This window comes from Diospyros lotus, chromosome 4 (assembly GCF_014633365.1).
Source record: "Diospyros lotus cultivar Yz01 chromosome 4, ASM1463336v1, whole genome shotgun sequence".
NCBI classification, from domain to species: Eukaryota; Viridiplantae; Streptophyta; class Magnoliopsida; order Ericales; family Ebenaceae; genus Diospyros; species Diospyros lotus.
The window spans coordinates 4,999,920-5,012,548 of record NC_068341.1 but is presented as its reverse complement, the minus strand read 5'-3'; the positions used below and the strand labels follow the sequence as shown (position 1 = coordinate 5,012,548).

Genomic DNA, 12,629 nt, shown 5'->3' with positions numbered 1-12,629 from the left:
ATTAAAGTTTAATTTTTAAATTTATTATGATTACACCTTTCTGCATTGCATGACTGAACACTAATTTTTATATTAAAAAAATAAAGAACAATTTGATAAAGAAAAAATTGAAACAATTGCGTAATTTAAAGAACAATAAAAAGTATTTTAGATTAAAAGTAGTGACTAATCAAACTCTGCAACAGAAAAGCGTAACGTCGATCCCACTAAGTGAGTGATGGAAGGGTGCCACGTGGCTCCGATTTGGGACACAGAAGGGAATTGTGATCTCGATCTCTTTGGAATTCGAATATTCAATCTTGTTATGTTATCACTGGCGGGCAACATAACAGGTGTCCGCCAGTGAGAGAGGCGTGGGCCCATTCACATGGGGGCCATATGCAAATGTGGGCCCCACGTGCATGGGGCCCACGCCCCCCTCACTAGTAGGCACTTGCTATGTTGCCTACCAATGAATAACATAGCAGACCTGTTCGGATATTATCATATGCATATCCGCCACTGTCCTTTCTTTTTCAACAACATAATAATAGCAAATTTCCTTGGGATTTATGGCAGTTTACCCATCACAAAATTATAATATTAATAATAATAAATCAAAAGATAAAGAGGACATAGGATTCTAACCAGAATTATTTTGATTCTTTAATTAAAAAATAATGATAAAAACATACCTATTTCTTCCTTTTATTATCCAAACATTAAAAATTAAAGGATCCTGTTTTATTTATTATTTTCAGATGGTTTTTAATTTTTAATTTTTTTAAAATAATAAAAATGTATTTATTTTATATTTTTAAAAATAAAAAAAATTATAAAAAAACTCAAAAAACAAAAAATCATTTTAAATGTTTTCACTACAAACACGATCAAAATTTTTAAGATACGAAAAACATTACAAACAAAAAGAATATATTTTCAACAATCTTAAAACAGTCGTGTTAAAATATAAAATTAAAAATAAATTTAAAATTTAAAATTAAAAAATGAAACATAAGGAACAGCTCTTAAAATTAATTATATAAAATAGATAAATATGTAAATTGGAAGGACTGAGCCCAACCCAACTCAAGCACGAGCTGGGCCTCTCCAAGCCCAGTTTTCCTGGGCCATGCACTCTAATATGTGAAATTATATTAGTTGACCAAACACGGCGCCAAGTAGTTCAAGTTTCAATTTACAAAGGTTCTCTAGCATTTCAAGCTGTTGGCAAGTTTTGCTCCAAAGCCTTAAATGGGGAGAACCACTAACAGAAAGAACATCTCCGTACATAAATACTCCCTCTGAGAGAGACGGCGAAAATTGAATTTGCATTGTAAGCAGCCTTACCTTGTTTTTCTAAAGCAAACCTTATCTTGTTCTTGGTTACACAACCCGAACCAAGAACAGGATCAATCTAAAAATGTGGTGCGGCAACAAAGCTACATCAAATCCATGAAAAGGGCCTAGAGTTGCAAGAAAAACCACAAAAGAAAGAAACAATTCGAGCATCTTGGAAAACACAGTGGCAACATTAGACTCAAAGAATCGGTTATATAATACTTGACCTTCACGGAGCAAAGAATATCAGTAAGAAGAGGAACAGTCGGCTACAAGAGGGAATGCAACGCGTAAACCATGAAGCAAACAAAACACGGTACAACCTCAGGCTTACTAGTGAACTGTTTATAGAGAACGAGCAGATTATGGGATTTCTCAAACAGGAGAAAGCTTGTGTTTATTTATGAGAAGCCAAGAACCGCCGTAGATAATCCCATGTTTAAGGCACATCCTTTTCTGAGTCAAGGCATTTCAGTTCTTTCAAGTTTAAACAATTGAAAGGTGTAAAACAAACACATTATTCACTTCAAAGGAAACCCACAAATTGTGGTTTAGCACACTCAACTCAGGCAGGGGATAAGGCTAAGAGCGAGCATAGCGTACAGGAATTCGCCTTTGGATGGGGCTCCTACATGAAGGGCAGTCCTTCATTCCCTGTTTTTCATGGAGTTCATTGCACATTGTGCAGACTACCTGATGAGCGCACGGGAGAAAAACCACCGACATCTCCTCAGAAAGGCACATCACGCACTCCCGTTCACGTTTCACACCTCCCGTCCCAGAGTATTCCTGAACTTTTGCCACTATTCCAGGGATATAAGGCACCGGGGGATCTTTAGGAGACGGGGAATTTCTAATGTAAGTCAGCCTGCTAGCATAGCTTCCATCTATGCCTCTTCTTAAAGCAGCTATTTTGGAGGAGTCAGTCTGCGATCTCAATTGGGAGATTTCTTTCTCAAGCTTCTTAATATCATCTTTGCACTTCTGCAGATTGGCTTCTGCTTTAGATTTGATTGCATCCCCTTTTGATTTAGCTGAAGCTTCAATTTGTTCCTTTTCTTTTCTTACTGAACTGGCCTGGGTAAGTAGTTCTCCCTTCGCCTTTTCTTCCTGCTTCCATCTAGCCTGTGACATTTGAATATTCAAATGAGAAAATACCCGGGAAGAGACTCCCGCCATATTGTCAGAACAGCAGTTCAGAGAGTGGGAGGCAGAAAAAGGCAATTTTTTACAAAGTTTTAACAATGTGCATCACAACACCATTCGTCGTTCTATTAAATTCTTTGCATCATAACACAATTCTCCCTTCTATTAAGATCTTAATCGCACCCTTATCATCAACTTTTGCATCGGCACAGTTTTGAAAACCATTTTCTTTGCCAAGAAAAAATACTTCATATTTGAAATATCATCCCAGCATGTTAAAGAAAGATAACCCGTAGAGGTTAAAAGTTATCTTTCTGCAGTGCATTCTCATCCCCAACAAATTGCAAAATATTGAATTTGCTTAGAGAAATATGTAGATCTAGGGGCCAAGTAGTCTTAAAATGCACAGGAACCAACTGAGACTTGAAAGAAATAGCTGTCCACAAGTAAAGAACAAAAGCATCCTTAGGTATGAATGCATCCATAAACTTGAACAGTATCAGTATCACATGGAAAAATGAAAGAGAACGTTATAATCTTTTAAATGACAAGATGGTTTTTCACTTTAAAGAAGTTGACCTTATGAAGTCTTTATTTCCTACCAGCAACCCCCAAAACCAACAGAAACAAGACCATGGGGAGAGAAAGAAAGTGATACTTCAATAATGGAAAGAAGCCCCCAACACTTTCCTAATTGGAATGGATAGACCAATCCCTCTTAATCACTTCTTCAAATCCAAATTCTTGTCACCACTATGTGCAGATGCATGCAACATTCAGACCAAGCTAGAAGCAACTAAATTAGCTCAAAGATGTGCTTGCATAATATTGGACTGTGCAATAACTGTTCAGGTTGCAGAGAAAATAAGGTGGAAATAAACATAGACAAATTGGTAATGTACTTCAAACACTTCTCTAAGATTTAACATTTCTTGCAATTGTTCTCTAATGTGTTATATCTTTTCTCATTACTAGCTAATACCAAGCATTCATCACTTACATTTCCCGTTTTCAGTTCTTCTGCCTCACCCTTCCACTAAGAGTATAGCAGAGCCTTAAACGCCAATATATAAAGCTGATGGGGAGGGAAAAAATAAGAGATAAAAATTTAATTTTTGCTGAGATGCCTGCATATCCTAAGGAAACAAAGTTGCTAACAACAACATTAGAATATCAATAAAGAAAATACCTTGTTTCCCTGCCCCTCCCCCCTCCCCACCCCCCCACCCAAAAAAAAAAAAATCTCAATCATCTTTCGGTCTCATTTTTCACTCTTTTAGTTATTATTAATAGCAAAGTTATATCTTAAGAAGAACTTACAGGTACCCTATGTGTGTATGTTGCAAGCCTTTGTAAGCAAATTTTCTCTAACAAGTTACTTGTCAGTAAGACTCAAGTAATCCAATTATATCTCATAAAATGCAAGTACATTTCTTGAAATATAAATCAACTCAAGAAACCGATATGTTACACGACTCCAGGCTGTCAATGTAAATATCACTTTTGCCATATTTACCCCTATCAGGGTACCTCCACCATATTGAATATGCTCGCTAAGTTGATATGATGCCTCTCAATATAAAAGCAGCAGGCAACACTTATGTGGTAGAAACAACAATAAAACTCAATTAAAAAAAATGCCCAAACCCAAAAATAAACTCAACCAGACATTTAAAAAGGATTTAAAGACTGACCCTATCCCTCTATCTTAAAGTATGCATGTTTGGAAATAAGCTGCACAAAACAATGCAGCAGATTATATTAAGAAGTTATCTTGAGTTATTCTGGATCAATGAAATAGAGAAAAAGTGTAATGTATATGTAAGTATAATCTAGAATTCAGTTATATATAACCATTAAACATACCTCAAGCTGATCATGTAGATCTTTAGCATGTTCCAGTTGCTGCTGCAGCTGTGACAGCTTGCGCTTTTCAGCTGCCAGTTCCTCCTGAAACAAGGTCTTCTGCTTCTGCCATGACTGAAATTTCATCAATGTCTTCTTCTCCCTCATCAACACCTCCTGGCAACTTGCAGCTGACTGTGCAGCTTGTAATTTAGCACCTTCCATCTCTTGCCTTAATGCAGCATTCTCCACCTCAAGTCTCCGAACAGCAGCATTAGCTCCCTCAACCTGGCCACTGGCTTTACACAAGGCATTCTCCATCTCAGAAAGCTTCTTCATGGTGTTTTCCTCCAAAGTTTGCTTCTCTTTTTTAAGCCGTTCTACCTCTTCTTTCTCTTGCCTCAGAGTCTTAAGTTCAGCTTTGTCCTTACTTAGCCTTCTGGCAGCCTGCATAACCTTCTGGTTGGCCCACTCCGTCCACTCCTGCAGCTGATTTTGCAGTTCCCGCACTCTTGAAACCAACTTCAACATCATTTCATCTTTCTTGACCTGCGGGAAACACTGTCCCAGCAACTTATCATATGGTACCCTGGCATAACTACAATTAGGAGTTTCCACATTGCTGCTGATGGATGATGAATCAGAATTGCCTTTTGTAGCAAGTGAAAGTGAAAGCTCAGTATCAGCAGCTGATAAAGACGTTGGTGTGCTGGCTGTAGGTATTGTAGATGGGACACTGGTTTTAGGCAAGGTGGAAAGAGTATTTACTGTCTCCAAGTTCAATACCTCAGGCGAGGAAAGTCCAACAACATTAGTTGATGAAGTATGGTTTACATTGTCTTGAGGCACATCAATTCCCATTGTTTGTCTTAGCTTCAGGGAAGCACTTTTAACATTAATACCTGGAGAATCTGAAAGAGATTTTAGTTTCTTATCCAAAATTAGACCACCCAAACTGCTTACTTTTCCAGCTCTGGAAGATCCTTTAGAACCGTAGGTACGGTAGCTTTTCTCTAGATGAAGTGACTTCTGTCGTAGAATATATTCTCTCTTGCTAATACCAGAAATCTTTCTACTACCTGCAAACTTTTCTTCAGGTGCATGAGATTGCATTGTTCCTACAGCACCAAATGATTTATCCACACCATCAGAAGCAGGTATCGAGGTCAGTTTTTCTGGAACAAGTCCATTTAGAACAAAGGAATTCTTTTGTTTTATAAGGTTTGGAAACACTGGGACAGTGGGTGTCTCAGACTGGGAACTATGAACAAAAGGAATTGAAGGCATGGCAGCTGTCTCACATTGACAAGTATGAGCACAAGCAACGGAAGGACTTGGTTTGCAGGGACTTGGCAGACTGAGTTCAGAATTTTTTGTCTCTGTTCTCGACTGGGACTGGGTGGGAACAGAATTGTTCCAACTGGGAACCCCGTCTCCAGCTAAGCCACTCAAGGACTCACAATCCATTGCACAAGCATGCGAGACATTCATATCACATATCAACAAGCACCACATTGCATCTCCTGTGCTGAAGAAAGGCCTAACCTCTTGAAGAACACAAACCAGCTCTGCCAATATGTACTTCTCCATCTGCTGTAAATCCTCAAAGCAATGCTCCCTTGATGGATCAAACTCTTGGCCACTTCTAAGAAATGCCAGAGTGTTGTCCACTATATTTGACACAGTGTCTTTGCAACCATAACAAAGCCCAGACCTCAAAACAGCCTTCGTAGCAACTTCTTCGCTGAAACCACAAGCAACAATTTTTCTAATAGCACTCTTGAAAATTGTGTCCAAGTTGCTCAAAACAAGTTCTTCAAGCTGGGATTCTGTAAGGTCGCTCCAATCAGCATCATGGAAGCCATCTGCTGCCTCGGTTTCCTCTTCAGACCGGCTTGGACACATCTCAGATGACCCCAATGCAGGGGACAATCCAAGGTCAAGTTTCAAAGCATCTGAATGATCTTGGCTAACACTACACATCTCACACCCACTCGGATGTCCATGGATTGGGGTAGCTTCAAATTTCTCAGCTGAGAATTCATAACTTGCACACTCACTTTGAGTCAAAGAGAGAGTCTTATTTGGATCCCCAAGGGGAGGATCGGCTCGGAATTTTCTCTTATTCCTACTTCCTTTCTCTTGGACTGGCATAACAGGCAATACTTGACTGGCAGTGCTACTGGCCTTTGCAACCATTGAAGCCATGCTATGCTGCAAGATAAAGCATCCTTCAATGCCTTCATCCAAATTCATTGACTACATATACTATTTTATATACCTAAATACAGTTGCACATATTTCTACAATAATGCAGTAAAAACACAATTGACCCATCTAACTAGCACCACAATAAATAAAATAAATCAAGTTTATTGTTTCCAAGATCACTATCCAGTATCCAGCTCGATAAACCAGCTACTAATACTGAACCGCAAATCAAGCAATGAACCATCTCATTGTCCATATCATTCAACACTGACTCGGAGATCATACCTGCGCTTGTCTTAGAACAGGAATCGATCTAAATTGATTAAGCTTTCTGCACAAGAACACCCAAAATAATCATCCAACAGAAAATCATAAATTATAAAAGGAAAAATAGGAATCCCAAAAAAATAAAAATAAAAATCTAATAACCAATCTGTTCACGACATACCCATTAAATTTTTCAATCAATCCTTGTTATCTAACCAATCAAATAATCGATATACAGAAAAAATCCCAAAAAATAACGTAGAAGATTACGCGTTTATATCCAAAAGATCCCCAAAAGAGGTGAGAAAAATTTAGATTCATTGTTAGAATCGATTGATCGAGACATACCCGATTCGAGTTATAGTTGAAGAGATCAAGATTTCAGAAATCTTGGATCATCGGAGGGGTTAAGAGAGAAACGGCAGTTCTCTGTCTGTTGTTCTCTCTTCTTGGAGCATTGGATGTCCTTTCTATTCCTCTTATTTGTCGAATGATTTTCCTTTTATTTTTATTTCCATAGTCTACCATGGTTACCTGTTGGGCTGTTAACCATGGTTAGATGGACCAGGTGTCCACTCTGGCACCCTGTGGTATGAGAGGAATTTTGCTTTTAAATCACTATATTTATTCTTTTTTTTCACACTTTATTGGGTAGGAAATTGACATATTTTTCTAATTTGAGGGCATCTAGTTATATGTTCAAAAGTGAAATACCAATTTCACCCCGACTCAATCAAGTTTTTTAATTTATGAGTTTTTATTGATTTGTCATGAGCAATGTATAGGTCAAACTCTTTTATTATTTAATTATTTATGTATTAAAAGATCAATGTTTAAATCACTCTTTATTTTAATTTATACGTGAAAAGCAAGTTCGTTGTTAGATAACAATTTATTTGAGATAAACGAGTTAACTGAAAAAGATTTGACTTTTAATAAGTGAGTTAAAAATCACTTATTCATAATTTACAATTATATAAAATCAATGTCGTTATTTAACTGTTGGACCATCTAGGCCCAATCTCGACCTTCTCTTTAGGCCCAATCTTTATTCTCTCCTTGGGCTCAATCTTGGTCCTCCCTCTGGGCCCAACCTCGACTCAGCGCCAGCTTGTCAAGACATCATTGCAACCATCGATGGATATCCGTGCGGCGGCTTCAGATCACATCCTCATTAATGGTGGATCACATCCACATTAATGAGGGTCACGTTGCCATCATGCTACCATCTGAGAATCTTCACCAGTGCCGGATAGTCAAATCCATCACCTGCAAATTTACGACGCATGCATGCAAGAGAACATCTCCTCCTCCTATATCAGTCAACTCTTCTTAGAGCGAATGTATGTTCTGAACTCTGACCTACTGATACACTATCATTTTCTTATTCTCTTACTCACTCGAGCGTCGGAGTGCTTGCAAGTGTCAATCACCCCCCAGACGAACCCATCGCCGGAGTCTGCGCCCTGCCGTTACGATCCCGCCTTCAATCGCCCTTTTTTGGACAGGAAGGAACAACTCTTAATGTATCAAATTAAAATTCAAATTTCATCCCTTACCTTGATTTACCCATAAAAAGTAAGGCTGATATTAGGTAACAATTCATCCAAAAAGTTCAGCTAATTCAAATGAACACATTTTCACTAAATTATAAATTATAAATAGTATTTTGAAAATCATATCCATCTATAGTTGATCTAACTAAATAAATTGGAAATTAACTGACAAAGCAGCTTGATTTGGAAATAACAAATTAATTAGCAAGAAATCAATCAATTTTATTACCGTTTAACCTTATATTTTTGTCCACAATTTCATCTCTAATGAGGTAATTTACTAAATGCAATTTTGTAATGAGAAATTATAAAACCTTCTCGACATAATTTTTTTAGAAACAAAACTAAAACCCAGAACACATTCCATGAATTGAAAGGAAAGCCTACTCATCCACCAGCTCCTTTCGTAGATCGATGCAGTTTTACAAAGTATCTAAGCACAAGTCTCTCATGTTTATCAATCAAGAGTTTGTCGCCACTCTTTAAAGTTATCTTACATTCTTTCCCACGCTTCATGCATTAATAGAGTAAATTGGGTAGTATAACTACTCATGCTACTAGAGAAACTACTATACTTATACTCCAACTCAGTATGAATTTACTCGTGCAACTGGATTAATTCAACTGATGAACTAACCTCACCAACTGCATAACCAACTACTATGTCAACGAGTTAAGCTATAAGTCATGGGCTAAAAGAGAGGGGATTCTACTCGAAAGCTGCAATTTGATGATTTCTACACTATCGACCCATTTCTACATCAAGAAGATGAGATCATAAGGGGTAAGGGTTGCTAATTTTTTTTTTTTTTTGTAGGTTGATGGATAACAATGTGCTTGTGTTTCCCTTTGGCAAGCACAGGACAAGCACGTGCTTTTTTTTTTCTTTTTCTTTTTTTGCAACTCTTTTTTTTTATTATAGGAATAAGCAAACTCCCTCATTGGACGTGCATGAGACTTAGTCAAGAAAAATTAAGTTGCTTGGTTTGATGCTCACAACCGTCTCTCTTTTGTCCCTATGTTGTAGTAAGTAAGGTAGGACGATTCGCTTGAGTTGGTCAACCACCCCTTAGCCTCATGCTTATGACGTTATTGAAATGAATTTTGATATAGCAGAAGTGCAAGTTATCAATTCTTTTTCCAAATTGAAATCCTTAAAAGTGGTATATGACTTCTTACTATTGCATGTCCCTATTTTGATTCCTGTTTTGAAAATCACAATACTTAGACTCGTGATTGTGTGGTTAGACTTGACATATCACATTCAGTTATCACAAAGACTCTATAGGCGAAGAATTGGGGACAAAATGAAAAAGATTTCAACTAGCATTTCTAGAGTCAAGTAGACTTCCTTGCGTTCCCATTTGAACCCTTGTTGATGAGTAAGCATGTCCATGTTTGGTAGAGAAAAGCCATTCTTTGGGTAGGACTTGTTAAGGTCTCAATAGTTGATACAAATCTTTCTCACCCTTGTTGATGAGTAAGCATGTCCATGTTTGGTAGAGAAAAGTCATTCTTTGGGTAGGACTTGTTAAGGTCTCAGCAGTAGTTGATACAAATCTTTCTCAGCTCTGAGGTTCAATTTCTTTTTGAAATTTTAATTAGGCCTATAAAAGGGCCAAAGCACAACAAGCCTACCTATCATGCGTTTCTAGCTCTAGTTTCGAATAAGTTTTTCCCAATTTTGTATGGTAATAAAACAGGGAAGCTTGCTTTGACCAAGACTCCACTTTTTGCCCCTTTTGTGGAACGCATGAATTTTTTGGAAAGATAGGGCAAATAAGGAAAGAGGTGTGTTGAGAAATTCCATACCTTCTTGATCGAGTCAATTGGCTTGCTTGTACTTACTTAAGTCAAATTAGGTTGGTGTTTATTTTCTTATTCAATCCAATGGGGACTTCTCATATTTATAATCTTTTTGCAATGTGCTCCATTTGTGTGGTACAAAGGCCTATCAATCAAGTAAGCTCGAAACTCTTTTGATTCATTCTACGGGCTCTACTCATCCCCTTTACCATTCCATATTATTAGTAAAGTGCTAACATGCCCTTTTAGAGAAAGAGGCGTAAGCACTTCACTCATTAGGGATTCATAAAAGAATATATAAATATTAAAATTACTCTTTATCTTGATTTATTTGTGAAAAGCAAGTTTGTTATTAGATAACAATCTTTCCGAGATAGGTGAGTTAACTAAAAAGGGGTTTGATTTCTAATAAGTGAGTTAAAAATCACTTATTTATAATCTACAATTATATAAAATCAAGACCGTTACTTAACCGTTAATGTATCAAAAAATAAAATACTAATTTGGCCCCTTACCTTTATTTACCCATAAAAAGCAAAGTTGGCATTAGATAACAATTCATTCAAAAAGAGTCAAGCTAATCCAAATGAATAAATAATAACTAAATCATGAATTATAAACAGTATTTTGAAAATCACATCCATCTATAGTTGATCCAACTAAATAAATTGGAAATCAACCTACTAAGCAACTCGATTTGAAAATAAAAAATTAACTAACAAGAAATCAATCAATTTTATTTTAGTTTAACCTTGTTGTTTTTGTTCACAATTTCATCTCTAATGAGGTAATTTACTAAATGTAATTTTGTAATGAAAATTATAAAATATTCTCGACATAAATTTTGTAGAAACAAAACTAAAACCCAAATCATATTCTGTGAATCGAAGGGGAAGCTTACTCATCCATCAACTTCTCTCATAGATTGATACAACTTTACAAAGCGTCTAAGCATAGTTCATTCATGTTGATCAATCAAGAGTTTATTGCCACTCCTTAAGGTTATCTTGCATTCTTTCCCATGCTTTATGCATAAATAGCGTAAACTGGATAGTAAAACTACTCGTGTTACTAGAAAAACTACTATACGTGATATTCTAACTTAGTATGAATTTGTTTGTGCAACTAGATTAACTTAGTTGATGAACCAAGCTCACCAGCTACATAACCAACTATTGGGTCAACAGGCCAAGCTACAAGTCATGGGCGGAAGGAGAAGGGAATCCACTCAAGTTGCAATTTGATGCTTTGTATATTGTTATCTCCTTTCTATATCAAGAATATGAGATCATAGGGGGGGTAGGGGTTGGATATGCTTTCTTTTTTTTGGTAGATTGATGGACAATAATGTGCATGTGCTTTCTTTTTGATGAGCATGTGCCCTCTCTTTCTCTCTTCTATAACTTTTTTTTTTTTCTACAGGAATGAGTAAACTCGATCCTCGAACAAGCATGAGACTTAGTCAAGTAAAATTGCATTGCGTGGCTTTCACAACTGTCTCCCTTTTGTCCCTATGTTGTAATAAGGTAGGGCAGTTCACTTGAGTTGCTCAACCACCTCTTAGCCTCGTGCTCATGTTGTGCTTGAAATGAGTTTTGATATGATAGAAGTACAAGTTATCAATTTTTTTTTCAAATCAAAATCTTTAAAAGTGGTGTATGACCTCTTACGATTACCTGTCCCTATTTTGATTCTTATTTTGGGAATCACAATAGGTGTACTCGTGCTTGTGTGGTTAGACTTGATACATCACATTCTGCTACCACAAAGCCTTTGTAAGTGAAGAACTGGGGACAAAATGGAGAAGATTTCAACTAGCACTTCCAGAGTCAAGTAGACTTCCCTATATTCCCATTCGAACCTTTGTTGATAAGTAAGTATGTCCATGTTTGGAAGAGAAATGTCATCTTTTGGGCAAAACTTGTTGAGGTCTCGATAATTGATACAAATCTTTATCAACTTCAATGTTGAATTTCATTTTGAATTTTTGATTGAGCATACAAAAGGGCCAAAGCACAACAAGCCTACCCATCATGCATTTCTAGCTCTAGTTTTGAATGAGCTTATCCCAATTATGTATGATAATAGAATATTGTAGCTTACTTTGAAATTTTTGAGAAGATGAGGCAAAGAAGGAAAGATGTGCGTTGAGAAATTCCATACCTTATTGATCGAGTCAATTGTCTTGCTTGTATTTACTTAAGTCGAGATTCGATTGGTGTTCATTTCCTTATTTAATCCAAGTGGGATTTTCATACTTAGAATCTTTTTGCAATGTGCTATGTTTGCATGGTACAAAGGCTTGCCAATTAGGTAAGCTCAAAACTCTTTTGATTCATCATATGGGCTTTACTCATCCCAACTCAACTCCCTTAACCTTAACCTTTTCATATTATTAGTGAAGTGCTAACGTGCTCTTTTAGAGAAAAAACCACAAATACTTCACTCATTAGAAGATTCTTTCATTCATTTGCATTT

The 12,629-nt window shown here is 36.7% G+C and overlaps 1 protein-coding gene across 3 annotated transcripts; it reads right to left on the bottom strand.

Annotated features, from left to right (window-relative positions):
• Positions 1 to 1,594: 1,594 nt before the first annotated feature.
• On the bottom strand, positions 1,595 to 7,258 carry LOC127800202 (putative E3 ubiquitin-protein ligase RF298). Of its 3 annotated transcripts, none has more exons than XM_052334681.1 (4): positions 7,138 to 7,258; positions 6,808 to 6,853; positions 4,333 to 6,525; positions 1,595 to 2,445 (listed from the first exon to the last, which is right to left on the bottom strand). In XM_052334681.1, the coding sequence occupies exons 3-4, from the start codon at positions 6,517 to 6,519 to the stop codon at positions 1,903 to 1,905; spliced, it is 2,730 nt and encodes a 909-aa protein (XP_052190641.1). In that variant the 5' UTR covers positions 6,520 to 6,525; positions 6,808 to 6,853; positions 7,138 to 7,258; the 3' UTR covers positions 1,595 to 1,902. The 3 variants fall into 3 exon arrangements, with proteins under 3 accessions (XP_052190641.1, XP_052190642.1, XP_052190644.1); XM_052334682.1 differs by having other exon boundaries at positions 6,808 to 6,869; positions 7,140 to 7,244; XM_052334684.1 differs by lacking the exon at positions 6,808 to 6,853.
• Between the last annotated feature and the right edge of the window lie 5,371 nt (positions 7,259 to 12,629).